Source organism: Mercenaria mercenaria, chromosome 9, assembly GCF_021730395.1.
Source record: "Mercenaria mercenaria strain notata chromosome 9, MADL_Memer_1, whole genome shotgun sequence".
NCBI lineage: Eukaryota > Metazoa > Mollusca > Bivalvia > Venerida > Veneridae > Mercenaria > Mercenaria mercenaria.
The window spans coordinates 63,393,681-63,417,527 of record NC_069369.1 but is presented as its reverse complement, the minus strand read 5'-3'; the positions used below and the strand labels follow the sequence as shown (position 1 = coordinate 63,417,527).

At 37.1% G+C, this 23,847-nt stretch overlaps 2 protein-coding genes and 1 long non-coding RNA gene across 4 annotated transcripts; all 3 read right to left on the bottom strand.

Annotated features, from left to right (window-relative positions):
- Window positions 1-586: 586 nt before the first annotated feature.
- LOC128559549 (uncharacterized) lies at window positions 587-4,232 on the bottom strand. Its single transcript, XR_008372457.1, has 3 exons — window positions 4,136-4,232; window positions 1,479-1,546; window positions 587-930 (listed from the first exon to the last, which is right to left on the bottom strand). It is a non-coding gene; the product is annotated as an uncharacterized LOC128559549 (long non-coding RNA).
- A 2,105-nt stretch (window positions 4,233-6,337) lies between these two features.
- LOC123546252 (WD repeat-containing protein 6-like) lies at window positions 6,338-7,213 on the bottom strand. Its single transcript, XM_053550601.1, has 2 exons — window positions 6,804-7,213; window positions 6,338-6,501 (listed from the first exon to the last, which is right to left on the bottom strand). Exons 1-2 carry the CDS (start codon window positions 7,030-7,032, stop codon window positions 6,338-6,340), a joined length of 393 nt encoding a protein of 130 aa, XP_053406576.1. The 5' UTR covers window positions 7,033-7,213.
- A 1,123-nt stretch (window positions 7,214-8,336) lies between these two features.
- LOC123547278 (WD repeat-containing protein 6-like) lies at window positions 8,337-22,117 on the bottom strand. 2 transcript variants are annotated; one of them, XM_053551551.1, is made up of 6 exons: window positions 20,014-22,117; window positions 16,383-16,544; window positions 14,912-14,989; window positions 11,620-11,799; window positions 11,088-11,151; window positions 8,337-10,268 (listed from the first exon to the last, which is right to left on the bottom strand). In XM_053551551.1, the coding sequence occupies exons 1-6, from the start codon at window positions 20,155-20,157 to the stop codon at window positions 10,138-10,140; spliced, it is 759 nt and encodes a 252-aa protein (XP_053407526.1). In that variant the 5' UTR covers window positions 20,158-22,117; the 3' UTR covers window positions 8,337-10,137. The 2 variants fall into 2 exon arrangements, with proteins under 2 accessions (XP_053407526.1, XP_045190185.2); XM_045334250.2 differs by lacking the exon at window positions 20,014-22,117 and adding an exon at window positions 16,859-19,997.
- Between the last annotated feature and the right edge of the window lie 1,730 nt (window positions 22,118-23,847).

Genomic DNA, 23,847 nt, shown 5'->3' with positions numbered 1-23,847 from the left:
TCTATTGTCAAACATAGCTCTAGATGAGTTTTATTATACAGTGTGAAATGAGACATTTCTCACAAATGAGACGGACGTGTGTGGTGCCACAGGAAACAAGGGCAATAACTAGACAGGTGCCACCTCCGAGTCTTGATTAATTTTTCAATATCCAGTAAAGCTTAAACTGTCTTGTCCGAAACTTGACAAGAGGTATCAAAGCAATACAAAACAAAAACAAATCTCGATCTAATAACTTATAGATAAATCTATTTTATTTAAAATTAAAAGCACTAATTATATTTTAGTTCTATGTAATATATATAAATAATGTAACTAAATCAAAAACTTCTGTAAAATGTATACTGCGTCTCTCTTGGTAAAACTCAAAATACATCTACTAGAAACAAATTTGTCCACTGCCTGGCCTATGTAACACAGTAAATGACAATTAAACTTTAAGCTGCTATCCAAACAGCTTTCGCAACAGGATAAATGCCGTGCCATATTCTAAGTTTACATACTTCAAGGTAGTTTATGCATATTATCTTGGGTTGCAAATCTGGTCTTACTGACTAAACATCCCAAATAAAACCAAAGGTGCAAAATACTGTTCCTTTCAAAGTTTCATGGCTCTATGACAGCGGTTCAATCACAAATTTTGCTACCTAGACAGACAGATGAATAAAGGAAAATTCAAGTGTCACAACATCCCTCAAATCATGCACTAACATTTATTGGTTGTTTGTGTAAGTATATCCGGTAGCACTGTGTGACATCATTCCCTGAAGTAACATATACACCATATAACTCTTATGCCTTAAAGTCATGCAAACTTAAGTCACTATCTTGGTCAGAATATCTGTCAATACAGGATCCACAGACTGTCCATATGTTTCAAGGTGGAAGACCTCCATTCCATTTCCACTGACAAATAGACAGTAGTGACCGCTGAAATGTGTAAATAAACGTATCGTGAATGTAACAACCTATGTGTCCTAAGTGTAACAAATATTTTAATGTGTCACAATTGCAACAGAATAAATATTTTGAAAAGAAAACACTGATTTCTTTAAGTCCCTTATGTTTCAGAAAAATTGTACATGAACCCCAGATAAATGTATGTGAATTATTAAATGTTGTCCCTACACTCTTATTACTATTGCTCAAGCTGGCTTTAAACTCGATGTCCAAATTTAAGCTTTTACAGAGTTACCAGAAAATTAAGTAATATTTCAGTCACAATTTTGGATACATTTTAAAACAATATGCAACATTTTACTATTAAAAACAATAATTTTAAATAATGCAAGAAAATAGTACACAGTCTGCTTTCTGAACACTGCTTTCTTTAAAATCTAAGCTACAGGTTTAAGGATATATTGGAGTGTATAGGTTAACATCTAAATGGTAACTTACATTATGTAATACTTCAAATTATCACAGATATGCGGAAAATATAGTCAAATTAAGTTTTATATTATGCTAAATATGCAAACCTTTCCTTCCATATATCAATGTTGGCAACATCAGAGACACTTGTAAATACACAACCAGTCATCATCAGCTGTCAAAAAATAAAAAATACAATAAAACATCAATTTGAAACTAAAACATGAAAACGCTTAAAAGCAGAGTTACTTGACAAAAGTAATATAAAACTTCTCCTCTTTCCAATTACAGAAAGAAGAGTCTAGGGAGACCTGAAGAACTATGGAAAAAGACTTTGGCAGTTGTCAAACTGTCTGAGGTTATAAAGCTGAGTTTGGCAACTTGCCAAACGAGCACCTCATTTCATCCTGGCCATTGCTCAATTTAAAGAACAGCCAATCACATGCCGGAATTTACAGGCTCCTCCTTCGATAAATCAGACGCAGTGGATGAATGACTACAGACACATTTTCTTGCTTACCTAGCGGAGAAAGACAAGGATAGAAGACCTCCTAGGGAGAGGGCAAGCTACAAACATGCATTATGATGTCATAATTTTGACATCATATACTACATGCAGGATTTCATCATTCGAACTATCTATAAATATTTTAAATGTGCAGGCAAACAAAAGATCTTAACATGTCTGCTTGTTTCAGGCATGGGCTTTCCCAACCCTAAGGACAGTGTGGGTAAGGAATTCCACAAGCACATGATTTCTCCTTCCTTCTGCTGTCCCAAGGATTAGGAAAACTCTGTCCAAGCAAGCGAGATCCTTAATATTATTACATACTCGTTTCTTTTCCCCATTAAGTTACACTGGTACCGGAAACGTCAATATTTTTCCATACACTGTCACCTGAATTTCATATCGGGTACGTGACGTAATTCAGTGTGTGTTGTTGCACTATTTTTTTTCTATTTAGTTCAGTATTGTTAGTACTGTTCAGGCTATTGAACAGATTTATGATATTTATACTATATCTATATCTATACGTGTAGATGCGTATGTAATAAAAAAGTTATTATCTTTGCATCGGGAAATATGCACTCGTTCTTCAGCGGAAGAATATTGCGCTCCTAAAGTCGCGCAATATTTCCGCTGACGGACTCGTGCATATTCCTGATACAAAGCTTATAACCTAGACTTTTTCTGAAGTTATGAAAACAGATTTTTTTTCAGGAACACAGATCTAAACGAATTTTACAAAGGAAAAGTTTCATCCATTTTTTATGCCCCCACTTTGGGCGGGGGGGGGGGGGGCGCATATAGATTTGCCATTGTCCATCCGTCCTTCCGAGAATGTTGTGTTGCACCTAGCTCCAAAAGTATTTGACGTAGAGTCACAAAACTTTACAGGAATATTGGTCAGCATATATAGTTGTGCACCTGGGGTTTCGCGTCTGGATTCATTCAGTCGTGTAGGAGTTAAGGCCCCTGACTTTGTAAATATTGGTCATTTTAGTGTTATGTCGCGCCTAGCTCCAAAAGTATTTGACGTAGTCACAATACTTTACAGGAATGTTGGTCAGCATGTGTAGTTGTGCACCTGGGGTTTCGCGTCCGTATTCATTCAGTCGTGTAGGAGTTATGGCCCCTGACTTTGTAAAAATTGGTCATTTTAATGTTGTGTCGCGCGCAGCTCCGAAAGTATTTGACCTCGAGTCACCAAAGTTTACAGGAATGTTGGCAAGCATGAGCAGCTGTGCACCTGGGGTTTCGTGTCTGGATTCATTCAGTCGTGTAGCAGTTGTGGCCCCTGACTTAGTAAAAAATTGGTCATTTTAATGTTGTGTTGCGCGTGGCTCCAAAAGTATTTGACCTAGAGTAAAAAAAATAGCAACATACTGTTTTCCCAAAGTTGATCTGTGTCCTTTGTCATGTAGTGGGGGCATCTGTGTCCTATGGACACATTTCTAGTTAAAACAGGAGCTGTCACTATTTGTGACAAATGCCCCCGAAGTAGGCCCAAGAATGCCACAGGTGTAAGTGCAAAAAAATCACACATCATTTCTTGACCTTGACCTTGACCTAAGAGGTCTGGGTCATAAGCGTGACACATCTCAATATGGTTAACATTTGTGTCGAATTATTTTCAAATCCCTTGATAAATGGCAGAGTTATGGACCAGACAAGAAACACCTTTGACTAAGTGTGACCTTGACCTTGGATCTAGTGGTCTGGGTTTTGCGACTGACACCTCATCTCATTATAGGGAACATTTATGCCAAGTAATTTCAAAATCCCTTCATCAATGGCAGAGTTATGGACCGGACAAGAAACAGACTATGTTAACCTTTGACCTCTAAGTGTGACCTTGGAGCTAGGGGTCTGGGTCTTGCTCATGACACGTCGTCTCATTATGAGGAACAAGTATGCCAAGTAATTTCAAAATCCCTTAATGAATGGCAGAGTTATGGACCGGACACGAAACAAATCCTGTTCACCTTGGATTTCTAAGTGTGACCTTGACCTTAGAGCTAGGGGTCTGGGTCTTGCGCATGACACGTCGTTTAATTATGGTGAACATTTATGCCAAGTTATTTCAAAATCCCTTTATGAATGGAAGAGTTACAGCCCGGACAAGAATTTACCAGACGGACGGACAGTGCGATTTTAATATGCCCACATTTGGGGGCATAAAAATTCTTTGCAATATAAGCCAACCATATGCTCTTCTGGCAGCCTATCAATCATCAAGACCTGTTGTAGATGTGAATATACCTGTATTTCTGTGTTTTCTACAGTCAACTTCCATACAGATATGCTCTGGTCTATTGAGGCTGTAACAACATAATCTGGAGACACAAACCAGGCTTCTTCAAAGTAAACGGAAGTGTATTATTGACATTATACTGTATCTATTAAGTTGACCATATTCAAGTAAATTTGTAAACACAATGAATACGCCTATCAACAATCATCAAAACAAGAGCTGTCAGCGGACAGCGTGCTCGACTATTCTCAGTGCTTGATAGTATAATATAAGCTATGAGTAAAACTTTAACATTACAAGAAGCATATTCTAAGTCGAAAAGGGGCCATATTGCAGCCAAAATGCTTGATAGAGTTGTCTTCTCCTGTTTACAGATTGGGGTCATGATAGTAAACAAGTATGCAAAATATGAAAGCAATATCTCAATGGACTTTGAAAATATTTGGGGTGGTATGCAAACTTTAAAATTACAATAAGCATATTGTAAGTCAAAAAGGGGCCATGATTCAGTCAAAATGCTTGATAGAGTTGCCTCATCCTTTTTACAGACTGGGGTCATGATGGTAAACAAGTATGCAAATATGAAAGCAATATCTCAATGGACTTTGAAAATATTTGGGGTGGTACGCAAACTTTAACATTACAATAAGCATATTCTAAGTCGAAAAAGGGCCATAATTCAGTCAAAATGCTTGATAGAGTTGCCTCCTTTTTACAAACTGGTGTCATGATGGTTAACAAGTATGCAAAATATGAAAGCAATATCTCAATGGACTTTGAAAATATTTGGGGTGGTAGGCAAACTTTAACATTTGTGTGACGCTCACGCCGACGCTGGGGCGAGTAGGATAGCTCCCCTATTCTTCGAATAGTCGAGCTAAACATTCTAAATTTAAAAGGGGCATAACTCCATCAAAATTAAAATCAGAGTTATGGGGATTGTTTCTTCTGGTGTAGACTTTGATATTTAATAACTATTTTAAGTTTCAAGTCAAAAGCTTTAATAGTAACAAAGATATTTGACTTTATTAAAATCTTAAACCAACAAGAGCTGTCAGTGGGCAGCGCACTCGACTATTCTCAGTGCTTGATAGTATAATATAAGCTAAGAGTAAATCTTTAACATTACAATAAGCATATTCTTAGTCGAAAAGGGGCCATAATTCAGTCAAAATGCTTGACAGAGTTGCCTCCTCCTTTTTACAGACTTGGGTCATGATGGTAAACAAGTATGCAAAATATGAAAGCAATATCTCAATGGACTTTGAAAATATTTGGGGTGGTACGCAAACTTTAACATTATAATAAGCATATTCTAAGTCGAAAAGGGGCCATAATTCAGTCAAAATGCTTGATAGAGTTGCCTCCTACTTTTTACAAACTGGGGTCATGATGGTTAACAAGTATGCAAAATATGAAAGCAATATCTCAATGGACTTTGAAAATATTTGGGGTGGTACGCAAACTTTAACATTTGTGTGACGCTCACGCGAACGCCATGGTGAATAGGATAGCTCCCCTATTCTTCGAATAGACGAGCTAAAAATGTCATAAATCACAAAATAAATAACCCAATTTCAAATAAATTTGTCATCAATTACACATTTTGGTATTTGGTATAAACTTCAGTAGGATTCGTAATAGAAAGGGCATTGAAACTCGAGGGTAAACGATTTGTACGAGGGGGCGTAGCCCCCGAGTATAAATTGTTTAGCCGAGAGTTTTAATGTTCTTTCTGTTTTGTATCATAGCCTGCCATATATGGTAGTTGCAGGCGTTCCACATTGCCATATACAGCAGTTCAGTGTGTACTAAAATCCTTGCTTTACAAATGTGTAAAGCCCAGGTAAAATAAACCAATGCTAGAGCAGAAAATCAATAAAATACACTTCGCAGTCTACTGTTTCAGACACGCAGGCATACTTTTCTTTCCAACAGTGCGGTAACTAGCGTGCGGGTATTAAATACCTGCACACTTTTAGTTACCGCACTCTGTACTCAGAGTATACGAATTACCTGCACCAAATTTGTTAAGAAAAAACACCGAGCTATGATACAATTGATGTATAAATTACAATGTTGCCCCCATGTATCTTTTAATTTTTCAGGTGGTTAAAACATAAAAAGACAGGTGACCTTTGTGGTGTTTTAGGCATGTACTAACTTCCTGTATGTACGTATCCCAATTTACTGTGATGGCACTCGAAAATCTAAATTGCTATGTAAATACTTGTTATCTGGGCAGAATGTGCACTTTTGTTTTTCCCCTTGGCAATGACCTTGACTTTTACACGGGTAGCATGTGTTGCCATGGTGACAAGACTGACATGTACAGCATTATCATCACCACCTGTGACCAGGATGTATGTATCACCTAAAATAAGAACACAGAAAAGTGGTGTATATATGGAATATATCTCCATTATCTTTGTACAACAATGGCTGATTTTATGGATATTTCTTTTAACAAATGCTTCAGAAAAAATGCTTACAATAAAATCTACAGCACTGACCTTGACATGACCTTTATCTCAACAAATCTTTAAATATGCATTTCCAAATGTAGATGTAAGTTTAATGCAGTTGTATAAAGTCAAATATTACCAAATACTTTACTACCATCATACTTGAAAAAGTTTGATAAAGATCAATTTACTTATAACATCAATATTATACCTGCATATTTCCCAAAATAAAGACTGTTTATGCCAGACTGGTGCAGTTCTAAAGCAAAGACTGGATCTATATTCCACAACTTTTTCTCAGGTTTACTGCTTTCCTTTTCATTTACTGATGAACTTGCGCTTGTGGACGAGTTAGTAGATAAAAACTCTTTGCAAGTCTCTGTGATATCCCAGAATGCAACTTTTCCATCTGTTGCAGCAGACAAAATAACAATCCTCATTGGCCATTGGTTACTTCCTGTCACATGGTCTTTGTCACATGACCTTATCACATGATTGTTAGGTACTATCACATGGCATGTCTTGAGTACACAATGATCATGATAAGAAGATGATGCTACTATGGTTATCTCACTGGATACCTCATCAAATGCAAGTAATCTGCCAAGTAAATATGGTATTGTTAGTTTTCAACTTTACTGTTGTTTTTTTTTTATTTACTTGTTTACAACTAAGCCCATTTCATAGAAGCCATATAAGACAGACTAGTTAAACAGTAACATGACACAAAGGGTATCACTATTTTATCAAAAGTCATTCTAAGAACATAACTGCAAGGACATTTTTATATTTAACCCTTATCATGCTAGCCACAACGGGTTCTGCCTTTGCGACCAGTGTAGACCATGATCATCCTGCAAATCCGTGCAGTCATTATCTTTTTGGTAATTTTAGAACCCCTTTTAACAGCTAATGGTACTGTCCAAATTGATAGATGGACAAGTCCATTATATAAATTTAGCAGGGTAAAGGTTAAACCATTGATGCCTTCTGTAAACATTAAATTCTTTTCATTATCTTTACATCTTTGCATGACAATAGGTTTAACTTAACTCACCTTAAAATCCCATCAGCAGACACAAAATACAGTGACCTTGACTTTATGTGACCTAGATCTTCAGGTGTCACCACAGAAAGGTTAAGTATCCTGGTCTCAGGGTCGGAATTGTCCACAGGTTGTCTCCATGGTTTCCGACATTTTCGATTTCTTTGGCTCAGTTGCAGACCAGCCAAGCACAAATAATTTAGAGAACATTTATCACATTTTGAATTTTCATATTTATCACAAGTATCTGATGGTCTATTATTTTCACTACAAGATGTTTCCTTACACTTAAAACTAGTCAATTGAGAATGTATATGACCTTGTGCAATGAGTGGTCCTGTATCTTGATGGCGAAGTTTTTCAATTATCCCTGGTACAATCTTTTCAGCTGATAATTCTGAGGTGAGAGCCGAGTCATGATCACATGTTTCACTTTTAGTTTTTCTTCTTGTTTCTGAAGTGTGATCTCTTACATTTTCTGTATTTGGAAATCTGGTTTCAATACCCCACACTTTCAACTGAGCTCTACCTCCACCACTGAAGATCAATTTTCTGTGTACAATGGGGTTTTCCTTTTCAGCATCAAGGACCTGGTTTGCAGACTGACCGGATGAACAGACATATACACATCGTACAGTGGATATATGACCTGTCAAACTGTGGCATACATCCAGTTGGGGAATACTATTTTCATCTTTGTGTGGTCAAGAAAAACTACATCAAAACAAACTGCAACCTTAGAATGCATGTATTTTGTAGGAAAATATGAACTTGAAGAAAAAAAATGTAATTTCACTGAATCTATCATAATATGGTGAAACAGACATAATTAAACCATAATAAGTAAACTTTCAAAAGTTTACCTTGCTTCTACGTCTGCAACAGTCAACCTATATGACCCATTTGTTTCAAATATAATATGAGCCGCGCCATGAGAAAACCAACATAGTGGCTTTGCGACCAGCATGGATCCAGACCAGCCTGCGCATCTGCACAGTCTGGTCAGGATCCATGCTGTTCGCTAACAGTTTCTCTAATTGCAACAGGCTTTGAAGCAAACAGCATGGATCCTTACCAGACTGGTTGTCTGGATCCATGCTGCTCGCAAACACATTATGTTGGTTTTCTCATGGCGTGGCTCATATTATGAACTTGCAAAGCTATGATGTCTTATTAAGGTGGAACATTCCAGAGGTCACAACACTTGACTGACTAGAACTGTTTACATGTCATATGAGATACATACATTTTACATGATATTACCCATGGAATATATGAACTCTGTCACGAAATAAGGACATTTTTTATATATAATTCAAGAAGTCGCCTTTAGTTGAAAATTTTCTTCTTTCAGAAATCTGTAACTGTTTTAAAGTATGCTACATTAAACTGATAAAAACAGTGTGAAAGACTCAGAAAACAAAATTGTACATATAAGATACTAGCAATAGATAAAAATTTCCATTAAAATTTGAAATACATGGTTGAGTCTAAAGTATGCATGCAGGCCTTTGACCTCCAAATACCTTAAACATATATTCATACTTCTAAACTTAAATGTAAACTACTAAATTATAAATTGAACATTTATTTGTTTGTTCCGGGCTTAACGCTGTTTTTAAAGTGTAACTTCAATTATGTAATGGTGGGCAGTGAACCTAACCAATGCTCTGGATTCTGTACCAGTACTAACCTGTTCTCCACAAGTAACAGACAATTTTTCAACACAAATCAAAGGTGGAGCATGAAATGGCTTCAGACAAAGTGTCTTTCATCAAGTCATCACAGAGAACATATGCCTTGCCTGGCTATCAAACTCATGACCCTGTGATCTGCACCATGAGAAAACCAACATAGTTGCCACCAGCATGGATCCAGACCAGCCTGTGCATCCGCGCAGTCTGGTCAGGATCCATGCTGTTCGCTAACAGTTTCTCTAATTGCAATAGGCTTAAGTTTGAAAGCAAACAGCATGGATCCTGACCAGACTGCGCAGGCTGGTCTGGATCCATGCTGGTCGCAAAGGCACCATGTTGGTATTCTCACAGTGCAGCTCACATTACGTTACCCTGAAGCAATTTCAAGTACAATGTGCTAACACACTAACCACTGGTGGACGGATAGCTCAGTGGTTTGCACACTGGCCTTCCAATCCTGAGGTCGGGGGTTCGATCCCCGGCAGCTACTCGAGAATTTTCAGAAACGCTATTCAGTGTTTCCCACACAACTAGAGGTGTACTGGTCAGGAACCCAGGCAATCCTTGCGTGTATCAGTGCTATACACTGGGCACGTTAAAGAAATAGGCTGTCTATTCGCAACGAGCTAGGCTAAGTTAGCCGGACAAGCATGTATCTGATTTCTGATCTCTCTGTCATGGGGGCTTTGTCTCACTCTGTCCCTCTGGTCAGATCGCTCTGTGTCTGTACTAGTAGAGGATGAATTATGCGCCCTGTGTGGCTGCATTTGAACTATGTAAAGCGCCTTTGAACGTGAAATTGATTATGAAAAGGGCGCTATATAAATCTGGTATAATAATAATAATAAATTGTACAGAGCAAGGATACGGTGGAGCACAGACAGACAAACTGAGGTATCCTCAATACAAGTTACCATCACATTCACAGGTCTGCCTGAAAATTAATGGTTTTGTTATCAATATGATATTCTGATGAGCATCATCTATGAACTGCATTTACGAAGTAATTAATTTATTTTAACTCCTTTTTAATAGTATTTCATGATGTTAAGTCAAGTGAGTAAACACAACACTTTGCACTAAGATATTAGGTTTTAGCTCATAGTTTTTTAAATATTTTTTGTAACACTGACATTGCAGGTCCAAGCTTCAACTGTAGAGGAAGACCCTAGATGCCCCTCCCAGCCTTATCTAAGCTATAAACAGGCACATACACAGAACTAATAACCTTCAGCAAGCCACCTGAATGACTTTCTGACATAACAACTGGAGCAGGGCTTGGATGGTGCCAGGGATCCAAAGTCAATGACCGTAACCACTCGGCAACAATTGCCATCCTATTCCAACCCCACTTAGATATGAAAACATTGGTTACTATTTTCAAAAGTCTTTTGTTGTTGGATTTAACGTCGCACCGACACATGATAGGTCATATGGCGACTTTCCAGCTTTAATGGTGGAGGAAGACCCCAGGTGCCCCTCTGTGCATTATTTCATCACAAACGGGCCCCTGGGTAGAACCACCGACCTTCCGTAAGCCAGCTGGATGGCTTCCTCACATGAAGAATTCAACGCCCCGAGTGAGGCTTGAACCCACATTGATGAGGGGCAAGTGATTTGAAGTCAGCGACCTTAACCACTCGGCCACGGAGGCCCACTTTTAAAGGTCTAGGTCCGAATTTTAAACTTTACATTATGAAACTGAACAATGTTATACCAGAACTGTCAACATATGCAAATCTAACAGCCTTACCTGAACTGTCAATTCCTGAACAGATATGTTTGGAATCACATAACTCTCTTCCATGTAAACATTTCTAAAAATAGAAATAGATGCTGTACTGTTTCAAAGCTGTGTTATCATAACCATTACAGTGTTTACTACTTGTGTATAGACAGCCAGACATGTTATCTTTGTTGATCTATTGAATTGAAACATTGTGCAATATTGTGTGAGAGGCTTACAGCAAGAGACACAACCCTTCAGAAAATGTCTCAACCCTTACCCTGCTATATTTTTAAAATGTATTGGTCCATCATTCAATTTGGGCAATACCATTTATCATACGGAGGGGTGTTCACTGAAAATTTACTAACTGAATATCAAACAGTGTAGATCATTATCAGACTGCACGGATGTGCAAACTGATCATGATCTACACTCGTCGCAAAGGCAGAATCAGTAGTGTCCAGCATGATAAGGGTTAAGATCAATACAGATTGCCTAAATACAAATGAATTCACACCTTAAGTTCCTTAATACAGGAAAACTTTCTGCATTTTACCTTAACAATAACCTGATTTGACCTCATCTCTATATTAGTGACCTTGACCTCTCTAGTTTTGACATACACAAAGGTGGCACTGTTTCCATGGCAACAGTAGTCCCATGCTCTGTGTCCTCCACCACACTCTATTTCCAGCAACATTTGGTTCTGCCTCACACTCCAAATCATAAACATGTTCTGAAATTTTATCAAGAAACAAAACAAAATCATTTTGAGGGAAGAATCTACTGTAAAATCTGGTAAATAAGCGCATACGCTTATAATAAAAATAGTGACACTTTTATGCGCCTATTTCTGATATGCGCTTATACTTAAGCCAAAACTATGCGCTTATTTTTGATATGCGCTTATAGGCAAGCCATGCGCGCCTATTTTTGATATATCAGGAATATTGAAAGTGCTTACCTTGGTTGAAAAAACGAAAATAAAACATGGTCATGGACGTGCGCAGTGAACTACTTCCTATAGGCCCACGGTATTTACCCATAATGAAAGCATAATGAACTTCATAATTTGCAAAATATGGTCAATCTCTCGGACCATTCAATAACTGTTTAACACTAAGATTGTAGCATTTTATCCACAAAAAAATGACAAACTGTTATAACAATGCAAACAACTTTTCTGGTAATCAAACTTTAACTTTAATTTACTTAAAACCGTTTTCTGTTCGAAAAACATTATTATTGTAAACAGTTATTGTTTATCAGACAATAGACGTTATAATCTTTTAACACCTATTGGCTATTCAACAGGTAAGAAAACTTGTCACCTGTAATTATGATAAACAAGAGGGCCATGAAGGCCTTGTATCGCTCACCTGACCTATTGACCTAAAGATCATCAAGATTAAGATATGGTCATAAATGTGGCCTCTTAACTGTTAACTAACTTTTTCTTTGATTTGCCCCGGTGATCTAGTTTTTGACCCCACATGACCCAGATTCGAACTTGACCTAAAGATCATCAAGATTTACATTCTGACTAAGTTTCATGAAGATATGGTTATAAATGTGGCCTCTAGAGTGTTAACAAGAATTTCCTTTGATTTGAGCTGGTGACCTAGTTTTTGACTGGCCCTGACCTAGATTTGAACTTGACCTATACATCATCAAGATTAACATTCTGACCAAGTTTCATTAAGATAAGGTCATAAATGTGGCCTCTAAAGTGTTAACTAACTTTTTCTTTGATTTGACCTGGTGACCTAGTTTTTGAACCCACATGACCCAGATTCGAACCTGACCTAAAGATCATCAAGATTAACATTCTGACTAAGTTAAGTTTCATGAAGATACATCATAAATGTGACCTCTAGAGTGTTAACAAGCTTTTCCTTTGATTTGACCTAGTGACCTAGTTTTTGATTCCACCTGACCCAGATTTGAACTTGACCTATAGATCATCAGGATTAACATTCTGACCAAGTTTCATTAAGATATAATCATTAATTTGGCCTCTAGAGTGTTAACAAGCTTTTCATTTGATTTGACCTGGTGACCTAGTTTTTAATCCTACATAACCCAGATTCAAACTAAACTTTGAGATCATCATGATTAACATTCTGACCTAGTTTCATGAAGATACAGTCATAAATGTGGCCTCTACAATGTTAACAAGCTTTTCCTTTAATTTGACCTGGTGACCTAGTTTTTGACCCCATATGGCCCAATATCAAATTCCTCCAAGATTTTATTCAGGGTAACAATCTGACCAAGTTTCATTAAGATTGGGCAAAAATTGTGACCTCTAGAGTGTTAACAAGTTTTTCATTTGATCTGACCTGGTGACCTAGTTTTTGAACCCAGAATATCCACTATCGAACTCGTCCAAGATTTTATTGAAGGTAACATTCTGACAAAGTTTCATTAAGATTGTTTTAAAATTGTGACCTCTAGAGTGTTAACAAGCTTTTCCTTTGATTTGACCTGGTGACTTAGTTTTTGACCCCAGATGACCCAATATCGAACTCGTCCAAGATTTTATTGAGGGTAACATTCTGACCAAATAATGGTAAGGCCGTATGCGCTTACTTTTGATATGCGCTTATATTCGAATATGCGCTTATTTACCAGATTCTACAGTATATTTAGAAGTCATATCATTGATATATAAATACATGTGCTTTTCTAGATTTTAATGACATCCTGGTACCTTAATCTTTTGCCAGAATTTAACTGAAATTCTATATACAAGTTGGTATCAAAATACAACACATAATTAAGCAAACTTTATACAGTCTAGTTCTAGCTATTCTATTGAAATAATTCTGACAACAAAAATAGATTATGCAAGAACAAGAGCTGTCACTATTGGTGACAAATGCCTCCGAAGCCTGCCTAAGAATGCTACAGTTGTCTGCACAAAATATGCCAGAAAAGTTTAGGTATGAATAATTTTTTGACATTGACCTTGACCTGAGGGACCCGGGTCATAAAAGCGACACACCTTCTCAATATGGTTAACATTTGTGTCAAATTATTTTCAAATCTCTTGATAAATGGCAGAGTTATTGACCAGTCAAGAAAAAGGCCATGTTAACCTTTGACTTCTGTGACCTTGACCTTGGAGTTATGGGTTTTGGTCTTGCGCAAGACATATCACCTCAATATAGAGAACATTTTTGCCAAGTAATTTTAAAATCCCTTCATCGATGACAAGAGTTATGGACCGGACAAGAAACCTTTAATCTCTAAGTGTGACCTTGACCTTAGAGCTAGGGGTCTGGATTTTGTGCATGACATGTCGTCTCATTATAGGGGACATTTGTGCCAACTAATTTCAAAATCCCTTGACAAATGGCAGAGTTATGAACCGGCCACAATACAGACCCTGTTAACCTTTGTCTTTTAAGTGTGACCTTAACCTTTGAGGTAGAGGTCTGGGTCTTGCGCATCACATATCGTCTCATTATGGTGAACATTTATGCCAAGTTATTTTAAAATCCCTTCACGAATGGCGGAGTTATATACTGGACACGAAACAGATCCTGTTAGCCTTTGACCTCAGTGTGACCTTGACCTTGGAGACTGGGTCTTGCGTACAACATGTCGTCTCATTATGGTGAACATTTAAGTCATTTATTTCAAAATCCCTTTATAGACGGCAAAGTTCACACACACAAGGACAGACAGTGCGGTTTTAATATGCCCACCTTCGGGGGCATAAAAATCTTTCCAAGACACCAGAGAACATTAAATTTTTTACATGAAATATATACAAAAGGAATTTGGGATTTATTTCCATCACATCTTAACTAACTAACTGCAGGGCTAAAATGTTAACCAACCGTGTAAAATCCATGTATCTGTATATCTTCCTCTTCTGTAAACTCCAACTTTTCCAACCACTCAAAACTTTTACAAACCTGTAATGAGTTAGATATATAATTATGTGTACCAAAGTTATTACTGGATATTACACTAAAATATGAATGATACAAAAACTATGGAAACCAAAACATATTACCCTAATAATATGAAATTACTGACAATTCCAGTCTGAATTTTTTTTTGACACAGTTTATGTTGGGATACAGTTTCTGTTTGGTGACAGTTTATGTTGCTACAAATATGCTGGGAAGCAGTTTATGTTGCCACACAGTTTATGTTGGGCTCATTTTGGGACAAATAAGTTGAGACACAGCTTATGTTGCGACACAGTTTATGTTGGGCTCATTTTGGAACACAACTCATCTTTCGGACACAGTTTTTGTTGGAATACAGTTTATGTTGGGACACAGTTTATGTTGGGACATTATAAGCTCATTTTGGGACAAATATGTTGGGACATAATTCAGCTTTTGAACACAGTTTATGTTGGGATACAGTTTATGTTCCGACATAGTTTATGTTGGGATATAGTTTATGTTCCAACATAGTTTATGTTGGGATATAGTTTATCTTTGGGCTCAGTTTATCTTGGGACATAGTTTATCTTGAGACAAAGTTTATGATAGAACACAGTTGAAGTTGGGACACAATTGACATTGGAACAAAGTCTACATAAGTACAGAGTTTATGTTGGGACATTGCTTAAGTTGGGACACAATTTATGTTGGACCACAGCTTACAGAATGACTAAGTTTATGTTGGAACACAGTTTATCATTTGATACAGTTTGCGTCGGAACATAGTATCAGTTCATCTTCGGATACAGTTTATGTTGGGGCATAACTTAAGTTTGGACATAGTTTATCTTTTGATACAGTGCAAGTTGGGACTTAGTATGTCATATGGAGACTTTCATGCGTTATTTTAGTCATGCATGTGTACCTGTGGGTAGAATCACCAACTTTGCACAGGGTTCGTATTGACTCTGCTAGTGCATACCAGGTTCAGTAAGTGACCAAATACTTTTTTTTTTTGTTTAAAATTATTTCCATTCTTTTAGTTTATTTTTCAAAGTAATTCTTTCCACAAAGCACGCTGCTGACAATTATTTTTAAGGACATTTTGGCGAAACTCGTCCAAGTTTTTCTCTCAAAAGTTTCAGTTTTTTTAAGTTTTAGTCATTGTCAAGGACATTTATAAAATTCATCGACTTTTCAAGTCTGTTTTAACCCTGTTCCACACTCAATAAGAGGCATGTGATTTGAAGACTGCACCCTTAGGTACAAAAAACAAACAAATATATTTGTATGTCATGAACAATATGTGAATCTTGTTACTATGTATTACTAAAGTACAATAGTCTAAAACTAACACTGTGTGAAGTACAATAGTCTAACAATGTAACTGTGTAAAGTAAATCTTACTAACTCTGTTAGTGTGTAATAAATCCAGCTGGTTGTCTTCATTCCATACAAACATCCTGTACATACCATCTCGTCCACTAGAATATACTTGGTTGTCATGGCAACAGACATAGGTAACACCTGCTTTGCCATGAAACTTGGGAAACGTCTGGATTAATTCCCCTGTCTGAAATACAGTTAAGTTCTGTTGTAAAAATTTAACATGCTGATGTTTTAAACATTATAACTGAGGATTCTGATTAGAAACAAGTAATAGATAAGTAAGAAGTTGGAAATGTTGTAACTGGGACCAGAACTCTGTTCATTTTACATCATAAATAAGAAACAACCTTAAAGACTGCATCAGGGTTGAATTTGTCTCATAAGATATTAAATATAAATAGGCAGATAAAAACAATACCAGCAAATAAAACAATTAAATTTAGTTGTAATGCTTATATAACATTGCTTTCACACAAAGGAAATGCAGATATAAATCACCTTGCTTTCATCTACAAACATGTACACGAACAAACTGCCAGTACGATCACCAGCCACTATCCTAGAGCCTTCTTGAGCTAGCGTTGCCGTGGAAACCCAGCGATGTTTACTGGGAGCCAACACAAATGTGAAGGTCATTTTAACATCATTAACAGTATCAATATCTCACTGATTTTTGTCTATTCTTAAAGGGCCTTGCCTATTATCTTGTGTACCAAAACACAACATCATTTGAAATTGTTTCCTGTCAATAAAAGCTAGAGATACGTAACTTGCCATGTTGGGTCAACTCATGATGCCGATATCATATTGTGAAGTTTATAAGCATTAGGCCAAGTAGTTTTTGAGAAATCTGCTTACATACAATATCTTAACCTAAAATTCTAAATAAACAAGAGGGCCATGAAGGCCTTGTGTCGCTCACCTGACCTACTGACCTAAAGCTCATCAAGATTAACATTCTGACCAAGTTATGGTCATAAATGTGGTATCTAAAGTGTTAACTAGCTTTTCCTTCGATTTGACCCGTTGACCTAGTTTTTGACCCCACATGACCCAGATTTAAATTTGAACTAAAGATCATCAAGATTAACATTCTGACTAAGTTTCTAGAAGATACAGTCTTAAATGTGGCCTCTAGAATGTTAACAAGCTTTTCCTTTTATTTGACCTAGTGACCTAGCTTTTGCCTCCACCTGACCCAGATTTGAATTTTACCTATAGATCATTAAGATGAACATTATGACCAAGTTTCATTAAGATATGGTCATAAATGTGGCCTCTACAGTGTTAACTAGCTTTTCCTCTGATTTGACCTGGTGACCTAGTTTTTGATCCTACATGACCCAGATTCAAATTGGACCTTGAGACCATCAAGATTACCATTCTAACCAAAATTCATGAAGATAGAGTCATAAATGTGGCCTCTACAGTGTTAAAAACCTTTTCCTTTGATCTGACCTGGTGACCTAGTTTTTGACCCCAGATGATCCAAAGTCGAGTTTTTCCAAGATATTATCAAGGGTTATATTCATACCATGGGCCAAAATTGTGACCTCTAGACTGTTAACAAGCTTTTCCTTTAATTTGACCTGGTGACCTAGTTTTTCACCCCACATGACCCAATATCAAACTCGTCCAAGATTTTATTGAGGGTAACATTCTGACCAAGTTTCATTAAGATTGGGCCAAAATTATGACCTCTAGAGTGTTAACAAGCTTTTCCTTTGATTTGACCTGGTGACCTAGTTTTTGATTCTAGATGACCCAATATCAAACTCGTCCAAGATTTTATTGAGGGTAACATTCTGAACAAGTTTCATTAAGATTGGGCATAAGTTGTGAGCTCTAGAGTGTTAACAATCTTTTCCTTTGATTTGACCTGGTGACCTAGTTTTGGACCCCAGATAACCCAATATCAAACTCGTCCAAGATTTTATTAAGGATAATATTTTGACCAAGTTTCATTAAGATTGGGCCAAAATTGTGACCTCTAGAGTGTTAACAGTCAAATTGTTGACGACGGACGACTGACGACGGACGACGGACACAGGGTGATCACAAAAACTCACCTTTGAGCACTTTGTGCTCAGGTGAGCTAAAAAGGGGCATAACTTTGACAAAATAAAAGCTAGAGTTATGTAACTTGTCCTTTGAAGTCATCTCATGACTACATACACATACACATGTTTGAAGTTAGAAAGCATTAGGCCTAGTCCTTTAAAGACACCAGTCCTGCTTACATGCGAAACTTTTGTGATGCGGACATGGATGAAAGAGTGAAAACAAGAGGGTCATAATGACCCCGAATCGCTCACCTGAGTAATATGAGCAACATGTTTAAAATGGCGAACTGATGCTAAAATATTGGAAAATAGGTCAGTAGGTCACATTCATGGTCACTGAAAGTCAGTTTTAAGATCGGTGTGCAAAACTGTACATGTCATCCAAATTTCAAGGCTGTATCTTAAAAAACAAGAAAGTAGGTCAGTAGGTCAAGATCACAGTCAAGTGACCCCCTAATCACTTGGGGTCATTAGGTAATTATAATTCAGCAGTCTAGGAAATATGATCTGATAATTTTTTAAGTATCAATTTCTATATAACTCATATAACAAGTGACCCCCAGGACCCCAAGGGCAGGGCCTCTTTTCACCCAAGTGGCATAATTTGAACAATTTTGGTAGAGGAACACAAGGCAAGGCAACAAACCAAATATCAAAAGCCTAGGCGTTGCAGTTTTAGACAAGAAGATTTTTAAAGTTTTTTCCTATATAAGTATATGTAAAACTTGAGACCCCCGGTGCAGGGCCTCTTTTCACCCCAGGGTTATAATTTGAACAATTTTGATAGAAGACCACAAGGCAATGCTAGATACCAATTATCAAAGGCTTAGGTCTTGTGGTTTTAGACAAGAAGTTTTTTCCTATATAAGTCTAGGTAAAACTTGTGACCCCGGGACGGGGCCTGTTTTCACCCCAGGGGCACAGTTCACCTGCCAAATATCAAGGCTATATGCCTTGCGGTTTTGGACAAGAAGATTTTTAAAGTTTTTCCTTTCGGTTGCCATGGCAACCAGAGTTCTGCATGGAATTCAATTTTTTGAAAAGATTTGAAAGGGGGCCACCCAAGGATCATTCCTGTGAAGTTTGGTGTAATTCTGCCCAGTGGTTTTCAAGAAGAAGACTTTTTAGAAAATGTTGACGGACGGACAACGCACGACGGACATTGAGTGGTCACAAAACCTCACCATGAGCCTTTGGCTCAGGTGAGTTTACAATAGCTCTACTAATTGAAAAATTTCAAATAGTTGCTCTACAAAGAAACTGGTTGATAAGGCAATGTAAGTAAGAACCATGGTCATTTTAAGGCGTACACTAGAGTCTCTGTATATGAGATCAGCGAATTTTTTTCCCAAAAATGCTGTTTTCAAGGGCAGATAACTCTTTTTCAATACTGGCGACCTATAAATTTTATTGCATATCTTTGTTTCTTAGATGATTGTCCTTCAATATCCAAAGTTTGAAGAAACTCTGGTATTTGGAAAAATTTCGCCCATCTCATAAACAGATACTCTAGCATATGCCTTTAAAAGGAGTTAACATAGGGCACACCTAGTGGTATAATTGCACGAGAGTCATTATGACACTACTTACTGTTTTCAGAATTGATTCACTTGTGAATCTAAAGTTACAAAAGAACATGTATATTAACAATTTGACTACAACTCTCAAGAATAAAGTTATGTATGCACACTTATAGAAATATTTAGTTGTACTCTGAAAAATATCTTTAAACATAAAATGTACACTTAACGATAACCGTAATTATAGAATGTATGTAGAAAATATCTGTAAAGGTTATTACAAAAGAATGATAGCTTACAAAAATAATGCCTTTGAAAAGGGGTCATTTCTAACCCTTACCCTTCTAAATTTCTATCACGAACTTGTCCATCTTTCAATTTGGACAGTACCATTAACTGTTAAAAGGGGTGCTTACCAAAAAGATACTGACTGAAAGGCTAACAGTGCAGATCTTGATCAGACTGCATGATCTACAATGGCCGCAAAGGCAGAATCAATCGTGTCCAGCATGGTAAGGGCTAATATATATACAGAATGACAAATAAGCAATTTAAGGGTATATTTGGGATATGTGTGCATAGTGAGGTTACCTACCAGTTTCCAGTCAGAATTTTTCAAATGCTAAATGTTGCAGCTTTTCATTTGAGATATGCATAAACTACATTCTGAAAAACTTTTGTCAGCTCTGTTTTTTTTTCCTTCAAATTCGTGGACAATGAGAGAATTAATGTTCTGTTCATGAGGTGTGTGGGACATGTGAAATATGGTTATATTGAGCGACAAAATGTATGCACTATGAGATTTACAATGTACCCTAATGCAATTTGAGATTTACAGTGTGCCCTTGGAGGACACATGTATGCAATATGAGATTTACAGTGTGCCTTTGGAGAAAACATGTATGCAATACAAGAATAACAGTGTGCCCTAAATGGAGGACACATGTATGCAATTTGAGATTTGCAGTGCGCCCTTGGAGGACACATGTATGCAATATGAGATTTACAGTATGCCCTTGGAGAACACATAAGGGAGTCAGTGGCGCAGTGGTTAACAGGTTGGACTACAACCAGGTTCGATTCCCGATGGCGGCTGATATCCCAACTAGTGTTCAGTGCTGGGTGATTTACTTAAATTGGTACTGTTTCCAGCAGTATCGGCCTATACTGGATGCTGGGGAGGTAAATATGATGCCTGTCGTGGGCTCTGCTGGAAATAAGTTGTTCCGTCCATTCCAGTTGGGGACTTTCGTTGACCACCCTGTTAAACAAGAAACTTTACTCTACTTTTACATATATGTAATATGAGACTTTAAGTGTGTGCTGGGAGATGACTTGACTTCAATAAGAGATTTACAGTATGCCTTTATGTATAGTTACAACAATGCCCTGAGGTGCTGTCGTCAATAACTTGTCTTCTCCAAGCCACACAACACTGAACAACTTCCCTCACACACCTTCACATCAGATAACAAATACTGTCTGGTTTCAAACTGGAAGCTTTCTAAGCAAAACATGAAATATTAACATATTTCAGGCATTTCAAACATCAGTATTTTATATTGCATAATAATTGAAATCCCTTAAATTTCATTGATATAAAATTTTGTGATAACAGACAATACAACTACAAACAAATGACTGAAGTACTGCATTGCAACACAGATTCCCATACTAAAGTGACTAATCTAATGCAATATGATCTGATATCTGTCACTGATGTATATACATCATTTTGCTACCTATATAACATATACAACATACAATAACATATAACATACAATATAATATCCTTTAAAAATAAACATGAAGTGTGAGATATTGTTAAATTATTCAGCAATATTCATATACCATGCTTTTGAAATGCAAAAAGCAATTTGTAAACAGATAAAATATATTTAACTAAGCTATTTTTGGTTTATGATAGTTAATGATATACAATAGCACCAACTCTGACTAATAAGAACTTCTATGACATTGTAAATTGTGTGCATGTTATCAATATGATATTCTGATGAGCATCATCTATGAACTGCATTTACGAAGTAATTAATTTATTTTAACTCCTTTTTAATAGTATTTCATGATGTTAAGTCAAGTGAGTAAACACAACACTTTGCTCTAAGATATTAGGTTTTAGCTCATAGTTTTTTAAATATTTTTTGTAACACTGACATTGCAGGTCCAAGCTTCAACTGTAGAGGAAGACCCTAGATGCCCCTCCCAGCCTTATTTAAGCTATAAACAGGCACATACACAGAACTAATAACCTTCAGCAAGCCACCTGAATGACTTTCTGACATAACAACTGGAGCAGGGCTTGGATGGTGCCAGGGATCCAAAGTCAATGACCGTAACAACTCGGCAACAATTGTCATACTATTCCAACCCCACTTAGATATGAAAACATTGGTTACTACTTTTAAAGGTCTTTTGTTGTTTGATTTAAGCCGCACCGACACATGATAGGTCATATGGCGACTTTCCAGCTTTAATGGTGGAGGAAGACCCCAGGTGCCCCTCTGTGCATTATTTCATCACAAGCGGGCCCCTGGGTAGAACCACCGACCTTCCGTAAGCCAGCTGGATGGCTTCCTCACATGAAGAATTCAACGCCCCAAGTGAGGCTCGAACCCACATTGATGAGGGGCAAGTGATTTGAAGTCAGCGACTTTAACCACTCGGCCACGGAGGCCCCCTTTTAAAGGTCTAGGTCCGAATTTTAAACTTTACATGAAAAAACTGAACAATGTTATACCAGAACTGTCAACATATGCAAATCTAACAGCCTTACCTGAACTGTCAATTCCTGAGCAGATATGTTTGGCATCACATAACTCTCTTCCATGTAAACATTTCTAAAAAGAAGAAATAGATGCTGTACTGTTTCAAAGCTGTGTTATCATAACCATTACAGTGTTTACTACTTGTGTATAGACAGCCAGACATGTTATCTTTGTTGATCTATTGAATTGAAACATTGTGCAATATTGTGTGAGAGGCTTACAGCAAGAGACACAACCCTTCAGAAAATGTCTCAACCCTTACCCTGCTATATTTTTAAAATGTATTGGTCCATCATTCAATTTGGGCAATACCATTTATCATTCGAAGGGGTGTTCACTGAAAATTTACTAACTGAATATCAAACAGTGTAGTTCATTATCAGACTGCACGGATGTGCAAACTGATCATGATCTACACTCGTCGCAAAGGCAGAATCAGTAGTGTCCAGCATGATAAGGGTTAAGATCAATACAGATTGCCTAAATACAAATGAATTCACACCTTAAGTTCCTTAATACAGGAAAACTTTCTGCATTTTACCTTAACAATAACCTGATTTGACCTCATCTCTATATTAGTGACCTTGACCTCTCTAGTTTTGACATACACAAAGGTGGCACTGTTTCCATGGCAACAGTAGTCCAATGCTCTGTGTCCTCCACCATACTCTATTTCCAGCAACTTTTGGTTCTGCCTCACACTCCAAATCATAAACATGTTCTGAAATTTTATCAAGAAACAAAACAAAATCATTTTGAGGGAAGAATCTACTGTAAAATCTGGTAAATAAGCGTATACGCTTATAATAAAAATAGTGACACTTTTATGCGCCTATTTTTGATATGCGCTTATACTTAAGCCAAAACTATGCGCTTATTTTTGATATGCGCTTATAGGCAAGCCATGCGCGCCTATTTTTGATATATCAGGAATATTGAAAGTGCTTACCTTGGTTAAAAAAAACGAAAATAAAACATTGTCAAGGACGTGCGCAGTGAACTACTTCCTATAGACCCACGGTATTTACCCATAATGAAAGCATAATGAACTTCATAATTTGCAAAATATGGTCAATCTCTCGGACCATTCAATAACTGTTTAACACTAAGATTGTAGC